Source organism: Balaenoptera ricei, chromosome 1 (genome assembly GCF_028023285.1).
Source record: "Balaenoptera ricei isolate mBalRic1 chromosome 1, mBalRic1.hap2, whole genome shotgun sequence".
Lineage (NCBI taxonomy): Eukaryota > Metazoa > Chordata > Mammalia > Artiodactyla > Balaenopteridae > Balaenoptera > Balaenoptera ricei.
The window spans coordinates 132,201,367-132,220,493 of NC_082639.1; the positions used below are offsets into that span (position 1 = coordinate 132,201,367).

General features: G+C 41.7%; 1 protein-coding gene and 1 pseudogene across 6 annotated transcripts in view; both read right to left on the reverse strand.

Moving 5' to 3' along the window:
- SCYL3 (SCY1 like pseudokinase 3) overlaps positions 1-19,127 on the reverse strand; it is a 40,115-nt gene that overhangs the window by 3,203 nt on the left and 17,785 nt on the right. For all 6 annotated transcript variants that reach the window (XM_059936037.1, XM_059936043.1, XM_059936056.1 and 3 more), the window contains 7 exons: positions 17,763-17,819; positions 16,560-16,662; positions 15,246-15,357; positions 13,222-13,299; positions 10,985-11,124; positions 10,143-10,327; positions 2,145-2,316 (listed from right to left, as the gene is read on the reverse strand). In XM_059936037.1, the coding sequence (XP_059792020.1) occupies positions 2,145-2,316; positions 10,143-10,327; positions 10,985-11,124; positions 13,222-13,299; positions 15,246-15,357; positions 16,560-16,662; positions 17,763-17,819 (847 nt within the window). The remainder of the gene's footprint in view (positions 1-2,144; positions 2,317-10,142; positions 10,328-10,984; positions 11,125-13,221; positions 13,300-15,245; positions 15,358-16,559; positions 16,663-17,762; positions 17,820-19,127) is intronic.
- LOC132354987 (5S ribosomal RNA) lies at positions 2,679-2,796 on the reverse strand (annotated as a pseudogene).

Consider the following 19,127-nt stretch of genomic DNA (forward strand, 5'->3'; position numbering starts at 1 on the left):
AAAAACATCTTAGTGGTGATTTAACATCATACTTGATTCTACTTACTTTCCTTTTAAGAATAAAGAGTACAAACACACCAATGTGAATGTACTCAATGCCACAAGACTGTACACTTAAAATGTTTAAAATGGTAAACTTTGTTACGGACATTTAATGCCCAGCTGGGAAAAGGAAAATGTTTTAAGAAGATGTTGTCTTTAACAGCTTATCAGAAAGTTCATACTCAAGAGTGGGTATTGCTCAAAAGGATTCTAGCAAAATTTCTGGCTGAATGCTTCCTCTGCCTCAGAAAAGTGAGGGTGAGGGGGAAGCCTGGGCTAACTCATCACAGGCCACAGCTCCCCTCCTCAGCGCAGTCAGACCTCTACAAGCCCTCCACCCTCTTGCTTATTTCTGCCACTCTCCTCCCTGCTGAAGTCCTACTGATTTGTCTTACAAAATGTCCCCTTCTATAAATTGTCTTCCCTAACTCTTGTTCATGCAGACTTATTTCCCTTAGGTACACTTTTCACTAACCTCCATATTAGCCCTTATTCTTAAGTCTGACCATGCAGGTAAACTGTAAAAGAACAGAAGGAAAAAGATAAAGTCTAAGAGTACCTCTTTTACACATGCCCCTTCCCCAGCAGTCCCCCATGTCCTGTAGAAGAAGGGCCTCTCTTTTGTATAAACTTGGAATGTAGGCTGCCACCAGGGCTCCCAGCCATCTTGGATGAAAAGCCTAATGTGGCAAGTCAGTGGGATTAGACTCATAAAGTTTTCAGGAAAATCTATTTTAGTAAAAACTTATCTACTGTTGCTGCTTTTGGTGCCTTTTCAGCTTTCTATTCAGATTACGGAGTAATCCAGGTAGATAGTATATAAAACGTCTAGAACCAGAAAACTCCATCCAGTAAATAAAAAAGATGTTCGGAGTGGGGACTTCTGCTAATTCAACATGTAAAGCTGCCCCCCAGAGACTGACCCCTAAGCCTTATCTCAAAATTATACATACCCTCTCCTCCTGCCAGAAATTCCTCTGGGATGAAATATAAATAAATCTTTCATCTGCTCTTTGTGCGCTCTGCTAAAAGAAAAACTGGTAACAGCAGAGCTCACTCAGTTTGGTATGGACATTTCATGGCTGAAGAGGAGGCGACAGCTTCTCCATCGCCCTCTTTAAGCTCCCTGGAGCCACACTGACACTGATTCATTAGCACCAAGGAAGAACTGAACCCTTCAAAACGTCAGGAAGTCAGTGTTGCTTTAAAAATTCTCTTGGCATCAAAATTAGAGAACTGTCTATCTGACAGTTCTTTTCTACTAGTAATTGTTTCCATGCTATCTACTCACTATGACTGAGAACCGGATTAGAGATCCAGAGCTTCATAACACGTCATCATCCTTCGGGGTTATACAAAGGAGCAAAGAAGCAATGACACTGTTGATAAAAAATTCTTATTCTTGACTTTTATAGCCTACAAAGATCAGAAATTACTGCTACTTCCATGTAGCATCCAATGGGAACATACCAGAAATACGGACATTTTTTTCTCTTGATTTCTTGAAGTACCCAAAAATCAAGAGCTTGTCACCTAATAAGCCATCAAAATCAAAAGAACTTAAACATCTGGTGTTGTTAAGAGCTGCTACAACCTTTTTGGAAACTGACACTATCTATTAAAATTTTAAGTATTCAATATATTCTCTGACTCAGTAAGAAATCCAGAAATGAGTGCAATAGCCATCAATAGGGAAATCACTGAATTATATTCAATGAAATATTAGGCAGCTATCAAAAACAAAACAAAACAAAACTATTAGGCAGTTATGTACTGACCTGGAGACAGGTCCCTGATAAGCTGCTACAAGAAAAATATCAAGTTGTAGAATTGTGCATAATATTTTTTTTCTTTTTTTTTTTTTAAATCCTATGTGTGTGTGTAAACATACATTTGTGTGTCTTTGTGGGCTTAGAAAAAAGGATGAAAGAATTCCCACTAAGCCATTGTTACCTTAGACGCCCCAGAAGGAGCTGGGGGAGGGAAATTATTAACTTTTTCCTTATGTATCATTTGAATACAATCTATCTGCATTATCTGTATAATGTTTAAAATCTAATAAATTAAAACAACAACACACTAGGCCCTTTAATCATTCTTACCTTCTGCGGAAAGGTCCATAGTTTTAGTAAAACTTGGGGCAGTGCGTTTGAAGACCTTGGTTCTTTCTCCTCCCACAACCACCTCTGGTCCAAGTAGAGAGACCAACACTGCCAGGCTGTGAAGAGTAATTGCCACAATGGAATCGCTGGTATCACGCAGGCCCAGTAATACCTAGGAGTGAATTGGGTAGTAAGTGTACACAGCCATATTGCCTGTCTCTTTCTCCCCCCGTAAACAAGTAGTTGGGCTGCAATCAGATTGTGCTTGCTCAAGTGAACTTCATTTCTTAAGACACGTGTTCTAGGTCAGTAGCTCGCAACCTATCTGTGGTCAAGGACCAATATTTTCTGCTCCCAATCCATCACAGCCTGATACTTTTTCAGAAATTAAGTAGATAAATACATTAGAAATATATTAGGAATAAGATGACTCTGTTAAATTACTATAAAAGGTTTTAGATTTGTCCATGATGCCTGTTGACTCTTGCCTCCAAACCAAGGCCACAGAGTCCTCCCAAGAGCTCAGTGCTTTTAAGCCTACAGCACCAAGTATTCCCAGGTGGTCTTCCATCCAAGTACTAACCAGGCCTGACCCTGCTCAGCATCTGAGATCAGATGAGATGGATGCATTCAGGGTGGGAAGGCTGTAGACAATTCCCCAACCAAATTCTTCACGAATCTGAATACTCCCAACTGAAAGACAGAGTTGCTGAATGGATTAAAAAACTGAGACTCATCTACATGATGTCATAAGAGACTCACTTCAGGTGTAAGTACATACATAGACTGAAAGTGAAGGAATGGAAAAAGATGTTCCATGCAAATGAAAACCAAAAGAAGGCTGAGGTAAGTTATATTTGTATCAGACAAAACTGACTTAACACAAAGACTGTAATAAGAAACAAAGCAGGCATTACATAATGATAAAGGGGTCAAATCCAACATTTATAACATTTATAAATATTTATGCACTAAACACAGGAGCACCTAAATATACAAAGCAAATATTAAGAGACCCTAAAGGGAGAAACAGAGCAATACAGTAACAGTAGGGGACTTTAATATCCCATTTACATCAATGGATAGATCATCCAGACAGAAAGTCAGTAAGAAAACACTGGCCTTGAATGACACATTAGATTAGATGGACTTAACAGATATACAAAGAACATTTCATCCCAAAGCAACAGAACACACATTCTTCTCAAGTGCACACGGAACATTCTCCAGGACAGATCATATGTTAGGTGACAAAACAAGACTTGATAAATTTAAGAAGACTGAAATCATATCAAGCATCTTTTCTGACAGTAAAAAAACTAGAAATCAATTACAAGAAGAAAACTGGAAAATTCAAATATGTGGAGATTAAATAGTATGCCACTGAACAACCAATGATTCAAAGGAGAAATCAAAAAATACCTTGCAACAAATGAAAATGGAAATAAAACATACCAAAATCTATGGGATGCAGCCAAAAGCAGTTCTAAGAAGGAAGTTCACAGTGATAAGTGCCTGTCTGAAGAAACAAGAAAAATCCCAAATAAACAACGAATTCTATACCTCAAGAAACTAGAAAACGACGAACAAAGGAAGCTCACAGCGGAAGGAAGGAAATATCACAGCAGAAATAAATGAAATAGAGACTAAAAAGACAATAGAAAAAAAATTCAATGAAACTAAGAGCTAGTTTATTCAAAAGATAAAATTGACAAAACTTTAGCGAGATTCACCAAGAGGAGAGAGGACTCAAATAAAATCAGAAATGAAAAGAGGAGATGCTACAACTGATACCACACAAAGGACCACAAGAGATTACTATGAACAATTATATGCCAACAAATTTCACAAACCAGAAGAAATGGATAAACTCCTAGAAACATACAACCTATCAAGACTGAATCATAAAGAAATAGAAAATCTGAACAGACAGGTCAAGTAAGGAGATTGAATCAGTAACCAAAAACCTACCAACAAACAAAAAGTCCAGACACAGATGGCTTCACTGGTGAAGTCTACTAAACATTCAAAGAATTAATACCAATCCTTTTCAAATCTTTCCAAAAAAATAGAAGAGGAGGGAACTCATTTTAAAAGGCCAGCATTACCCTGACACCAAAACCAGAGAAGGATACCACAAGAAAAGAAAATTACAGGCCAATATCCCTGATGAATATAGATGCCAAAATACTCAACAGAATTAGAAAACAAATTCAACAATACATTAAAAGGATCATATACCATGATCAAGTGGGATTTATTCCAGTGATGCCAGGATGGTTGAACATCCACAAATTAATCAATGTAATACACCACATTAACAAAATGAAGGATAAAAATCATAGGATCATCTCAATAAATGCAGAAAAAGCATCTGACAAAATTCAACATCCATTCATGATAAAAACTCTCAACAAACTGGGTATAGAGGAAACATACTTCAACATAGTAAATGCCATATATGACAAGTCCACAGCTAACATTATACTGAAAAGCTGAAAGCCGTCTCTCTGAGATTAGGAACAAGCCAAGGATGCCCGCTCTTGCCAACACAGTATTGGAAGTCCTAGCCACAGCAATTAGGCTTGGGAAAAAAAAAAAAAAAAAAGATATTTAAATCAGAAAGTAAGAAGTAAAATGGTCACTTTTTGCAGATGACATAATACTATATGTAGAAAACCTTAAAGACTCCAACAAAAAACTTTTAGAACTAACAATGATTTCAGTAAAGTCAGAGAATACACAATCAATATAAAGAAACCTGTACCATTTCTATACACTAATAATGGACTGTCAGAAAGAGAAAGAAAACAATCCCATTTACAGTTGCATCAAAGAATAAAATACCTAGAAATAAATTTAACCAAGGAAGTGAAAGACCTGTACACTAAAAACTATAGGACACTGATGAAAGAAACTGAAGAAGACATAAATAAATGGAAAGATATTCTCTGCTCATGGATTGGAAGAATTAGTACTGTTAATAAACTGCCCATACTACCCTAGGCAATCTACAGATCCAATGCAAGCCCTATCAAAATTCCAATGGCATTTTTCACAGAAATAGAACAAACAATCCTAAAATTTGTATGAAACCACAAAAGACTCTGAAGAGCCAAAGCAATCTTCAGAAAGAAGAACAAAGCTGGAAGCATCACACTCCCTGATTTCAAACCATATTACAAAGCTATAGTAATCAAAACAGTATAGTACTGGCATAAAACAGTCACATAGGTCAATGGAACAAAACAGAGAGCCCAGAAATAAACGTATAAATATATGGTCAATTAATTTATGACAAAAAGAGCCAAGAATATACAATGCGGAAAGGACAGTCTATTCAATAAACAGTGTTGGGAAAACTGGACAGTTACATGCAAAAGAATGAAACTGGACCACTATCTTATACCACATACAAAAATTAACTCAAAATGGGTTAATGACTTAAATGTAAGACCTGAAACCATAAAGCCCCTAGAAAAAAACATGGGCAGCAAGTTCTGTGACACCAGTCTCGGTGATGAGTTTTTGGATCTGACACCAAAAGCAAAGGTTACAAAAGCAAAAAACAAAGAAGTGGGACTACATCAAACTAAAAAGCTTCTGCACAGCAAAGGAAACCATCAACAAAGTAAAAAGGTAATCTGCTGAATAGGAGAAAATATTTGCAAATTGTATATCTGATAAGAGGTTAATATCCAAAATATACCAAAAAACTCATACAACTCAAAAACAAAAACAGTTTGATTAAAAAAATAGGTTGGGCTTCCCTGGTGGCGCAGTGGTTGAGAATCTGCCTGCCAATGCAGGGGACACGGGTTCGAGCCCTGGTCTGGGAAGATCCCACATGCCGTGGAGCAACTGGGCCCGTGAGCCACAATTACTGAGGCTGCACGTCTGGAGCCTGTGCTCCGCAACAAGAGAGGCCATGATAGTGAGAGGCCCGCGCACCGCGATGAAGAGTGGCCCCCGCTTGCCGCAACTAGAGAAAGCCCTCGCACAGAAATGAAGACCCAACACAGCCATAAAATAAAAATTAAAAATTAAAAAAAAAAGATGGAAAGCTGTCTTAAAAAAAAAAAAATAGGTTGAAGATATGAATAGACATTTTTCCAAAGATGACAGAAAGATGGTCACCAGGTACGTGAAAAGATGCTCAACATCATTAAACAACAGGAAAATGCAAATCAAAACCACGGTGAGATATCACCACACACCTGTTAGAATGGCTATTATCAAAAAGACAAGAAACAACAGGTGATGGCGAGGATGTGGAGAAAAAGGAAACTTTGTGTGCTGTTGGTGGGAGTTTATATTGGTGTAGCCACTATGGAAAACAGTACAGAGGTTCCTCAAAAAATTAAAAACAGAACTACCATACCATCCAGTGATTCTACTTCTGGGTATTTCTTTGAAGAAAAAATTACTAACTCAAAAAGATATATGCACTCCCATGTTCACTGCAGCATTATTTACAATAGCCATGATATGGAAATAATTTAAGTGTCTATTGATGGATAAAGAAAATGTAGTACCCACACAGGAAAACTATTCAGCCATAAAGAAGAATAAAATCTTGCCATTTGCAACAACATGGATCAACCTGGAGGGCATTATGTTATGCTAAGGGAAGTAAGTCAGACAGAGAAAGACGAATACTCATATGTGTGTGTGGTGGTGGGGAAGAGGACAAACAGAAAAACGAGCTCACAGATACAGAGAACAGATCAGTGGTTGCCAGAGGTGGAAGTGAGGAGGTAGGGAGGAAATGAAATGGGTGAAGAGGGTCAAAAGGTACATACTTCCTGTTATAAAATTAAAAAGTCATGGAGATATAATGTACAGCATGGTGACTATAGTTAATAATACTGTATTGCATATTTCAAAGTTGCTAACAGAGTAATTCTTAAAAGTCATCACAAAAAAAAGATTTTGTAACTCTGTATGGTGACACATGGTAACTGGGCTTATTGTGGTGATCATTTGCAATATATATACATATACACGCATATCAAGTCATTCTCCTGTACACCTGAAACGAATATATCAATAATGTACCTCAATTTTTTAAAAAAAGGTTTTAAATGTTAATTTTCCATATCTGTACTCACCTCATTGCAGAACCATAACAAACAGTTCATGGACTGGCAATATTCTGCAGAGCTCACTTAGAAACACTCATCTAGGTCACTAAGAGCTATGTTACCAGTCCTTGGCCTCTTCTCAGTTTTATACACCCATAAGGATAGGACCTTGAAACCTTCTTTATATCTGATGCATATAACACCTGCCCCAAACTGAGCCAATTTTGATCTCTTTCCTGGTAACAAAAACTGGAATTTAGAGAAACTGGTTATCTCTGAGGTTTGCTTAAAATGAGGACAGTGAACTTAGAAGCTATGGGTCAACCATGTTTGTCCATGTGTACACCAAATAATTAAAGCTGGTCTTCAAAAGTCAAAAGAGAAAGGAACGGAATGAAGACCATATGGCTGAGTCCCAGCTGAACTTGATTTCCATGTAAGGCAGAATGACATCCTTTGATTAAAGTGTCTCTCTCTCCTTTTTTTTTTTTTTTTTTTTTTTTTTTGCTTTAGCTTGTTTAAGTGGGTTTCAGTTACCTGCAACCAGAAGAATCTCGACTAAGACATTCACATGGAGCTATCGGGAGAGATTTTGCTCTGAATTGGCAAACATGTACGTAAGGACGGTGGCAGGCAAAGCATGTGCACCAGCCAGACACAAGCTATCAGGAGTGCTGGGCTCTGGTCCTCGCTCTGCCAGGGCTTCTCAGTATGACTCGGCCAATTAATCGCTTCATTATTCTGGTCCAGTTTCCTCATATACCCAAGATGAAGGTTTCCAACAGGACTCAATAAAATAACTAACAGGTCCAATGCTAACAAACCAGGCACTTTCTCGAAACAAAGCTGTACAAGTAAACTAAATCATGGTTAGAATTCTATCAACTGAATATGGTAATCGTAAAACAAGAAACCACCAAAGCCAAAAACCCAAGAGTCATCCTCAAAACTCTCCCATCTAGTGAGAAACTGAGCCCTACCCCTTCTACCCTTAATCACTGCCGCCATGTTTTCCCCAGTCCTTGTCATCTCTGAGCAGGACTATTCTAATAACTTCCTAGTTGAACTCCCTTAGTCCATCTTCCACACTGCTACCAAAGTGAACCCTGAAATCAGTCAAGTTATTCCCCTACAGGGGAAGTAGCTCCACTGAGAGTTTTCACTGCCTTTCATATGCTGAGTATCTACTTATTATTTGACCTCAGCTCAGTGCCAATTCTGAGACCTGTGATGGCATGTCTATTTCAGAATTAGAGTGCTTCATTCCTCTTCTAAATTTTCAGACACAAACTACAAGTAGGGTGACAACTACTGCTGCAGATGTAAACACAAAATGGTATGTTGTGGTAGCTAGGCTCTAAAGCCAGCCCCCAGTGAACCACACCCCCAGTATCCACGCCCTTGTACAAAACCACCCCACGGTGAACCTGGCCTGACTTCTGTGACTCACTTCAACCAAGAGAACGTGACAGAAGCGATGTTGTCAGTTTCCAATCTATGCCTTAAGAAGGCTGCTTGGGCACTTCTGGTAGCCTTGGGCAGCCAGCCATGTAAGAAGCCCACCCACCTTGCTAAGGAACTCATGTGGAGAAGTCACATGGGGGAACAGGGGCCCTGAAATGTCCTGAGACTTTATGGAGAGGGAGCCCCAGCTGTCCCGACGTCCCAGGTAAGCCCACCTTTCAACCTTCCCCTCCAAGGTGCCAAGGAGCTGTTCTGGATGTGTTATGGGGCCCCAGATGACTGCTGCCTCAGCTGACATCATGTGGAACAACAGAAACCCCAAGCTGAGCCCAATCAATCCAAAGAATCGTGAGAATTAATAAAATGATTGTCATTTTAAGGCACTAAGTTTTGGGGTGATTTGCTACACAGACAGCAAACATCTATTATTTCCGATCTACTCTCTCCTTGAAAGCAGGAAGTGTGTTACATACCTCTAGGGCCCCAGTACCTAAGCACAAGAACTGGCATAAAACCAGGCCTTATAATTTGTAAATAAATTAATCTCATAGAAAAACAAGTTATTTGAAAAATACCACGTGACCGATAAAATCTTTTAAAACCTTGTACTGACTGAGTTGAATAGCGTCTTCCAAAAATTCACGTCCACCCAGAATGTGACCTTGAAATGCATCATACTGGGTTAAATCCAATGACTGGTGTCCTTATAAAAAGGCCATGTGACAACGGAAGCAGAAATTGGGAGTGACAGAGCTACAAGCCAAGAAACGCTAAAGGGCTACCAGAAGCTGGGAAGAAGGCAAGGAAGGAGTCTCCCCTAGAGCCTTCAGAGGGAGCCCTGCTGACACCCTCGTTTTGGATTTCTGGCCTCCAGAACCATAAGAGAATAGATTTCTCTTGTTTTAAGCCATGCAGTTTGTGGTAATTTTTTACATCAGTTACAGAAAACCGATACAGACCTGGAGCCCTGGCGTGGTCAAATCTAACAGGCCCCCTGTTGGCTGACTGACAGGCTGAAAACCACTGACAGGAATCATCTCCTGTTCCTCTCAGTTATAATTTAATTATCTTACAGTAATTTAATTATGACACTTGCAGTTTATGTTCACAAAGCATCCCACAAACGAATCTCGTTCGTTTTCCCCCAAAGAATTAGCAAACAGAATTATTATAGTTTTTCAGGTTATAAACAGGTGAAAACCAAATATGTTAGTTTAACTGATTTGCCTGTGTGACTGGCCTGGAAATGCAACTTTAATTCCTGCCCTTTGGATCCCAGGAGGCGTTTAAACTGAAGTTCTGCCTCAGGCCTTCTCAGCTGTTCCCCAGACGCTCCAAAGCCCCCCTCCCTTCCAGCTCCCCGGCCCCCAGCACCCGCGGCGGCCCCCGGCCCCGCCTCCTCCCCTGGACAGCGCTGTGGGCGCGGCGCCCCGCCCCGCCCCGCCCCTACCTGGGGCAGGATGACTTTCTTCAGCTGCTCCTGGGTGAAGTGCTCCACGTAGGCCTCCAGGTGAGACAGCAGCACCGTCCGCACGTGCTCCTCGTGCACCTCAAACAGCCGCAGCAGCACGGGGATCACCCGCGCCTGGAACAGCGCTGGCGAGAGCAGGCGGGGGGCTCCTCCCCTCGCACCGTCTTCTCCCCAGGTCAGAGGGAAAAACAGCTCGTCATTTCGGTGAAAGCAGCACGAAGCCCGGCGCAGAAACTGAGCCCAGAGCTTCACACACGTTCTAAGTGCTCTTCTAAATTCTTACGTCCCAAACCAAAGGGAAGTGCTTCTTTTGACCCCAAATTACTCAAGGCTTAACTGTCTGAATCACACTCCACCTTGTAGAAGTGCTTCTGAAATACTCTATCATACTTAATGTACTATTTACATAGAAACCTCATGTTCTAATAGAATCCTGAGTCGACAGCTCTTTATATATTTACATCTAATCAATGAGGAATTTCATATACTAGATTCAACGGATATGATCGTTGCAATTTTATCCGCAAGCCAGGAAGTGTGTTAAATGCTACAGCAAGAGTTGGTGCCGACAGTCCTCTCCTTCCTAGTAGTTATGGTAGGTTATTGAACAGAGACATGCATCAGAATCATTTGGACACCTTTCAAAATACACATTTACCCATCCTTGCTCTGTCCCAGAACCAGTGGATCAGGCACAGGCAAATTTTTAAAAAGCTCCCCAGGTGGTTCGGATTACCATGAAATAATCTAGCACTGCTCAAATACGGACTAATAACTCCCAAACTCCGTAATTACCAATAATACTTTGAAAAAAAATTCACCTTTTTTGGGGCCAAGGAGGTAGGGAAGAAAACTCTTAACAGCTACTGGCTCTGCAAACACCAACTGATTAAGCAGAAGAGGCACCAGCCGTGAAGCTATTAATTCCTCTGACAGGCAGCTGACTCTGTCCAGGAGGAACCTGAGGGCAAAGAAGGAAAGCCCGGGAAATTGGCTGTGACTGTATCAACTCACTTGTACAGTTTAGACACATGCAGCTTTATTCCACTTCCATCAAAGTGATCAATCTGAAATGCAGCTAGAGAAACTGTAGCTAGGTCGGTCCCCAGGTATTTAAGAAAAACACAGAAGGTGTGAGGCAAGGCCAGCTAGTCAGTACATACACAACCTCCAATCCAAGCTAGGAAAATTTTTTCAACAAACGGCCCCTCATTAATAGCAAGAGTGTCTTCTTTCCCCGCTAATAAGCCAGAGGCTTTTTAGTCAATAAACGGTACTTTCTCAAGTTTAAAAGATGTAGGATATTACATTATCTAAAGTTTCCATGGTAAACAAAATACTAGCTTTTGTTACTCAACTTATTAAAACAAGCTATGTACAAGCACTTAGGAAATACACAGATATCAGGTGTAAGCAGTAGTAACACGCCACTATACAATCACCCTGAGCAGGTAATCCTGCCTCCTCCTTAATCGGGAAACAGGCCCCACCATGCTTTATCTCCTGCAAGCCCCTCGGCCACTACTGACAAACGGGTCCACACCGAAACTCACTCCCGGCTCCTTTCCAGGTTCCATGGATGCGACGGCTTCCTCTTACTGAAGGTCACCCCCACTGAGCCATTGCCCCAACACCCCCTTCTCCCCCAGGGCCATGCACCGACAGCCCCCCAACACAACTGCATCTTCAACTGCTCCCTCACTCCCCCACCAGCTCCATCCCCTCAGCCTACAAACATGCTCCAGTCTCTTCCAGCCTTAAAAACATCCTTGTTAAAAAGAAAAAAAAAAAAATCCTTCCTTGACTCCATTAGCAACTCTTTAGCAATTCTATGTTCCTCTTCTCCGAGCTTTTCAGGAGATTTTACCCAAAGTCCACTTTCTCACCTTCCACCCACTTCTCAATTCACTGCAGTTTGATTCGCTCTGCTGAAACAGCTCCAAGACAAGGTCATCAGTGTTCTCCTGACTGCTAAGTGAACAGGTATCTGTTGACTGCTCCTATCTTTCTGAAATTTTCTACTCCTTTGGAATACCAGCATTCCTGGCTCTCAACCTCCTCCAACCACTGCTTCTGTCTCATTCATCAGCCACTCCCTCCCCACTGGCCCCCTTACAAGGTTGGGTGCCTCAGGGTTACATTTGGGCCACTGTCCTTTTCATGCTACCCACTTTCTATGGGACAATGTCACCAACTACAGGCTGACGAAGCCTCACATTCGCCTCTAGCTCATCAGCTTAAGACCTCTCTCCTGAGCTTCAGACCCATCTGCCCAAAGGCCCACGTACATCTCTATCTGAAGTCCCACAGACACTTCAGACCAACACACTGAATGCCAAATTCTTCATTTTCCCTGCATGAAGGTTCTCTCCTCCAGTATTCTCTAACTCTTTTGGTGATAATCACTAAGGCTTGTCGGTCTGTTTTAATATTTCTTACCGGTGTCTTCTTCACTGTACCATCACTGCCCTCACATGAGGCCTCACATCTACTACCTGGCCTACCGCAGTCTACCAACCGACCCAAGTCTTATGTGAAATAAACCTGTGCAAACAGAGTGAGCCACCCACGAGGAGACAGCCATCTCACAGCCCGTTTTCACTCCTTCGGTGGTTTCAAGGCCTGAAGTCCACTGCTTACCGGTAGTGTCAATACTCCTAACTGCCACGTCCAAGGGTGCCCACCCCTTGCCCTCCAGCAGGACCCAAGCGCTCATCATTCCTTGCACAAGACATACTGTGTCTTGCCTCTGTGCACCGGTTCATGTTGCTCCTCTGCCTAGAATACCTCTTCTCTAACCTCCTTCTCCTCCATCCTCTGTTGTTCTCAGGACGACCCCCCCCCTAAGCTCCATCACTGTTTAAGAGTTATCAGTCTGTATCTGTTTCCCTCACCAGAACTATCCATCTCAGGGCCTAGAAAAGAGCCTGACGTATAGGAAATGTCACTAAACTTTAAGAAAACAAATGTCTGACTCATTCTCTCTAGGACACCTGAAGTGATTACATGGTCTTAATCCAAGTTACGGAATTTTAAGGCCTGAATTTTCTAAACTTACTTGAAAAATTCAGCTTTTTCCTCTTCACTCTTCAATGTTAAACTTTTCAAGAAATTCACAACTTCTAGAAAATCATTCCTAAATGCCAAAAAAAAAAAAAAATGCAGGACAACAGATTAAAGATGGCGTGTCAAATATTGAAGCCATAACCACAGACCACACCACAATAATATTCAACAAAGAAACATTCCCCTGTGCCACTTGGAAGATTCTATTATAACTAAGTAGCTTGTAAGACAAATACTATGGAACAAGTCCACAGGGAATTTAATATTTTAAGAATATCAAAGAGATTCGTCAAGAGGATACACGCTTAACCACACACACATGTGCGTACACAAACGCTAACAAACGCTAACAAACACTGCGGTTTCAATCATCATCATAATCATCCAAACTTTTTGTTGTAATAGGATGTGGTTACATGAACTATCCTGGGAGAAATGGTATTACCATTACAAAATAGTTGCTGATTTTCAAGTCTCCTTTGGTGAAAACTATTAAAGAGGGTTGGGGAAAGAGGAATTTCTGGTACAAGTCATAGGGATCTTCTCAGTTCTCCTGCTGTAGTTGTCTGGTCACTTTTGCAGCCAGGCAGGGAAGAGGGTGAGAGGAGTGGTCAGTTTCCTGCAGGGTCTCCAGAGAGTCCCGAGGACACTCAGCTCCAAGTGAACGTCGCCCCTGGAAAGGAGGCTTCAGCAGCAGCCTGCGGCCCCCGCCAGGACAGCTGACCTCCTGGGTCTCCACTCCTCACATTGACATCTGTCTCCCTCTGGCTCAGCGGCAGAGAAAAAGCACAAATGCCTTAACTGAAGTGTAATCAGATTGGCTCGGCTGCCTCAGCGGGAACTGCCGGCCCTCCTCCTGCTGCCGCCTCTGGCAGGGCTTTCCCCTCACGTGTAACAATCAGATTTGGGGGAGAGGGAGCCGGTGTGTGGTTTTGGCTTCCCTCTCCCGTCTCTGTTTAATACCCAATTCTTACTAAAGAACTCTTATCACACATAGTAATGAGAGCATCTATTTACTGTAAAGGATTCTTCTTTGTAGACATTCTATACCAAGATAAATAAAGTATCACTATGAATCACCCAAAAAGACATGGAAATACCTTGGTTAAAAGACTCATAATGGGAAAGGTTTGAACAGTTTCCCTGGAGCATAAGTGACAAAACCCTTGTAACTACAAGGAAAATACCCTCTCTGCCTTGTTTAATAATATACCCGCCCCATCCTTAGAGGTAACTGTTCCCCTCCAGGGATAATATTAGTTTTCCCTTCACTCTGGTTTCTCTCAGGCTTTCCGACTGCAAACACATAGGATTTTTAGTTTCTGACATAAAATTGATTTTGCTAATAAAAGTCATGAATGTGGAGTTAACCTGTGCAGAAGTTCTGCAGTCATGGAAATTAAAAAATAAAGGACACATAATTAAAACTAACCTGGAAGAGAGGTTCAAAAACACCTCTGAATCCAGCGACAGTATTAACAGCTACACTGTGCCCTCCCTCTAAATTGACTTCTTTGCTCTTCCATCACGTATCACTAAACAAAGAAAACAATCTTCTGCCTGAAGAAAAATCAGCTCATTTCCACACCCACCCCCCCCCGCCCAAGTAAAATTCAACAATAACAGACTCGTATCACAATGGCAGCAAAAAGGAGAGGCCATGTTTATTAAGTTCCTCAATTAACTTCCAACTGTAAACCACTGGACACAGCCTAGCTTCTTCCCATTCAGAAGCCCTAAGTAATCTAGCTATAGTTTCTAGACCCAGGCCCTCCATGACAATCAAGGAGTTCGAAAACTTCCTATCTGTGATAGGAACCTGAGAGGCAACCTGATTTCTCCCTCTGTTTTCCCAGGTGGACATGATTCACTCTCTTCTAATAATGAAGGACAGCAAGAGCAGCGAAAGGGACCGCATCATTTGGTCCTCCAAAACCCAGCGCTGGCGCATAACCCGCAAGAGAGCAGGCGGGCATCGGCGGGGAGCAGCCAGCGTGTCACCCCGGGCGCCCTCACCTGAAGAAGTCGTGGGACAGGAGGGTGTGGAGCGCTGGCCGACAGTTTGGAGTGGGATTCAGCAGGGTTGAGTGCAAGGTCTGCTGAAAGCTGGAGAGAACATCCGCTGAAACTGAAATCCAGAGCGACAGTTAGTTTCCAAGGCCGTCTCCCTCTTTTCAGGACCTCTATAGCTGGAGACTGACGAGAGCAAAAACCAACCTGTAAAAGCCCAAACAAACAAAGCCCTGGCTGTTGCTGAACAGCTTCCTGCTTGCCTGAAGCCAAACTCCTTGGCAGGTGTAGAAAATTGTCCTGCCAACACATCCAAGCCCCTGCTCACGTGCCTCCCCTTGGAAGCCCTCTCATTTCCCGACTGTCAGTTTAACTCAGCTCAGGCCCAGAGGAGGAGGTTTAATAAGCGGCAGGTTTGAGGGCCTTTTCAACCAAGTCTCCTCACCCACAGAACACAGGAAGTTATCTGAATGACTATATTTTCAATTCTCTCGGGGGTGGTACATAATTGCCACCATTCTAGACACAGTGAAGAACAGTGAGTTCGTCATCCACCAAGAACGCCTTAGGGTTTAATTCTCAAGTGTTTAGGCTGGGACAACGCAGAGCTGACAGCCGAATGGTGCTTGTGACTGCAGAGCACCGCGTGAACCGGGAAGAAGAAACTGCGTCAGAGCTGCAGCAATGTGAGATATAGGCCGGTAAGGGGCCTAATGGGACATGGACCCCAGGACACTTAAAGGGTGGACGACTGAAGGCCTGGCGTGGCTGGAGGAGAGTGAAGCAGGCTGCCGCCAGAGAGCTCAGAAGAGACCTATGGGTTCAGTGGCCTGGGCTTTGAGGGCCAACAGAAGAAAAAAGTATGAGTAAATGAAATCACAAAGAAAAAAATCAAAAGGACTTCGAAAAAATAAAGATAAAGAAACGTTAATCTTGATTTAGAAATTAATAAAAAACTTTGAATCTTCCTCTACTCTTCAGATCATTACATATACATCAATAACAGCATTCACTTACTTAGTGGCTGGCTTGATAAGGAATCGTCTTTAGACCATAAATACCAATTAATAAGATAATAACATATGATATTCATAGCCATAGTTCAAAGTGCTTCCTACTTAAAATTCTTTTAACTATGCAAAGTAAAGAAACCCAAAGCTTCTTCCCTCACTGCTATGAGGATCTGCCCTAAACAACTTACTTGGTAAGCAACAGCTCCTTACTATGATCAAAGACTGCAGTGCTTTGAATACACACAGAACAAGCCATGGATGATTTTCCTACTTATTCTGTGGATGCAGTAGCGTAACTCCAACTCACCCTGTTCACTTAAGATTGTGAGCAAACTTTCCACCAATGTCCCAAAAGAATACGCATCCCGAGCATGTCCGTGTGACTCTGGCAGAGTTGTGAATTCTGGAAACTAAAAGCAGTAAAGACCATTAAAACCAGAGGATCTGCTTTACAAACCATTTCTACTTTTCTCTGAAGCACTTTCTCCCACTTTCATTATACTCAAAGCTAACTACATATTACCACACACAAATTTATAGGCTCTTAAAACTATTAGTGAATAGAATTTATCAAAGATACTAATAATATCAAACAAGGGCAAAAAGAAAAAAAGGTCAGAATATATGTCTGTGGCTTTCAAAAATATTTTTGACTGCAAACCAGAGAAAAAAAATTATCATAATTATCATTATCAACATATGCATATACATGTATAAATACATATCAGAAACAAAAGTTTCATAAAACAGTATTTAGCTTTACTACCCAAGATGTCCAATGATATTTTCTATTTTATTCCTTTCTTTTTCTCCCTTAAAATGCTGGTCAGGACCCCTAAATTGATTCAAAACCCACAAATCATCAGTTTGAAAAACACTACTATATATACATAGTACTGACTTGAGTAAACCTGAGTTATTTCAAGTCTTAGGTTTATGCTTAAGTTTATAGTTGGGTTTGTATTTCCTGTAAAGCACACTAAATATGTCTTTGGGGGTCAATGTCTATAGTGGTTAAGAACAAATTTAGAGAAAGCAGCTGCTTTTGAATTTACTGGTAAATACACTCTTTCTTTACCAGCACCATAATATTAATAATTGCTCTTCCTTACATCTTGGAATCCCAACTAATGGCCAGATAGGCAGATGACTGGTTGGGTGAAGCACAGAAAAGGGCTCGGATCTTGCCTCCTCAGCTCTCATGGCTTCCAATAATGTACAAAGACTTACCATGAAATAGCTACGAAGCGCCAACCCTGCTCACTGAGGTACCTCTTATCTTTAAGCACTATCACGGGTGTCTATATGACCAACAAATGTAAGCTGAGTGTCAAGAAAAAGGCTTTCTGCTGTGATGATACAATAAATCTTAGAAGCCTTCAAGGCCAGAGGAATTATGAGGCGTCTATAACTTAGCAAAGAAAGAGGTGGGCAGAGGAAAGGTTTTTTTAAAGTTTCATACTCAGTTACACAAAGAAGCCTTCATTACATCTGAAGCGTATCCTCTTACCATCTCTTCAGGAGGGATAGATGCTGGGTCCCTTACTGACCGAATACTCCTTAGAAACTAGACAGAGAAATAAATTAAGGAAAGTAATTCAAGCGTATGTTTGGTGAACCAATCTCTTACATTAAGTTACAAAAGCAAAAAGCAATGGAAACAGCAGCAATGAAACCTTCAAACCAATGCCACACATTAAATGCATAAATTTAAAATCCTGATAACTGAAAAATGTAGACACAGTACCTGGCATGGCACAAGGCTTAGTGGAAAATAAATTATCAGTTCCCTTTCCTTTCCCCTTCAGCTGGTTTAACAGAAACCCTCTGGTGTTCAGAGGCATCTCTGTAACTGATTTCCTTATAAGGGAATTAGAAATACTTCTTTCTCATCCTGCATAGATACTAACAAATAAAAGCCTTCTCTAGCGGAGAACAAATCTATCATTAATCTGCTCACTGAGTCAAGTCAATCATAAGGTTTGCTGTCACATGAGATATAATGAGGACCTTATAAACTACAGAGACAAAGCCAACATCCACAGAACAAGTACATTCATTCACTGATTCAAAGATTATTTTTCAAGAGCTTATATGTCCCAAGCGCCATTTAGGGCACCAGGAATACAAAATGAATGCAATAAATCCCCGCCCCCAGCCAGGTGCTCGCAACCTAGAACGTAAACTAAGAACTTCGGTACCGTGTGCTGGCTGAGTGCCGTGGAAGCCCAGGAGGGGACTACTCGTGCTGGGTAGGGAACGCCTGGGGGAGGGCTTCATAAAGAGGAGACTTAGCCAGATCCAGACTTCAGCTAGGCGTCAGCCCGATCTTACATCCTGCAGAGAACCCAGGGGAAGAAAGGCATCCCAGCAACAGAAAGAAAGAAGGCACACAAAGAAAGAAGAGGGTGAAGGAGGACCACCCATGAGAACACAGCTGAGCTGCGTGGAACAGGATGCAAGCGGAGTGTAGCTCAATAACTGAGTGGTATACGGAGCTAAAGGTAGGCTGGGGAGGAGACTGTGAAGGGCCTTGTATGCCATGGTAAAGAATCTGGGATGAACCCCACAGGAAGAATTATGTCCTGGTATACTAATTAGATGGAAGCTGACTTCTGAGAAGAAAGTGATCAACAGGGGCAGAAATAATAAAGGAATGTCTTCGTGGTGGAAGGAGCATTTGAATTGAGCCAGAGCCCCTGAAGGTGCACATGCAACAAGGCCCCCGTGTGGAAGCTGCACACAAGGGAACAAGGGAAATTAGGCCGAGCCAGGAAGTCAGGGAGTCACCCTGTCAATAGGGAAATTATGATGGGAGTGGTTTTTCTGTTTTAAAAAGAGTTAAGTCTAGTGGCAACATGCAAGATGGTGAAAA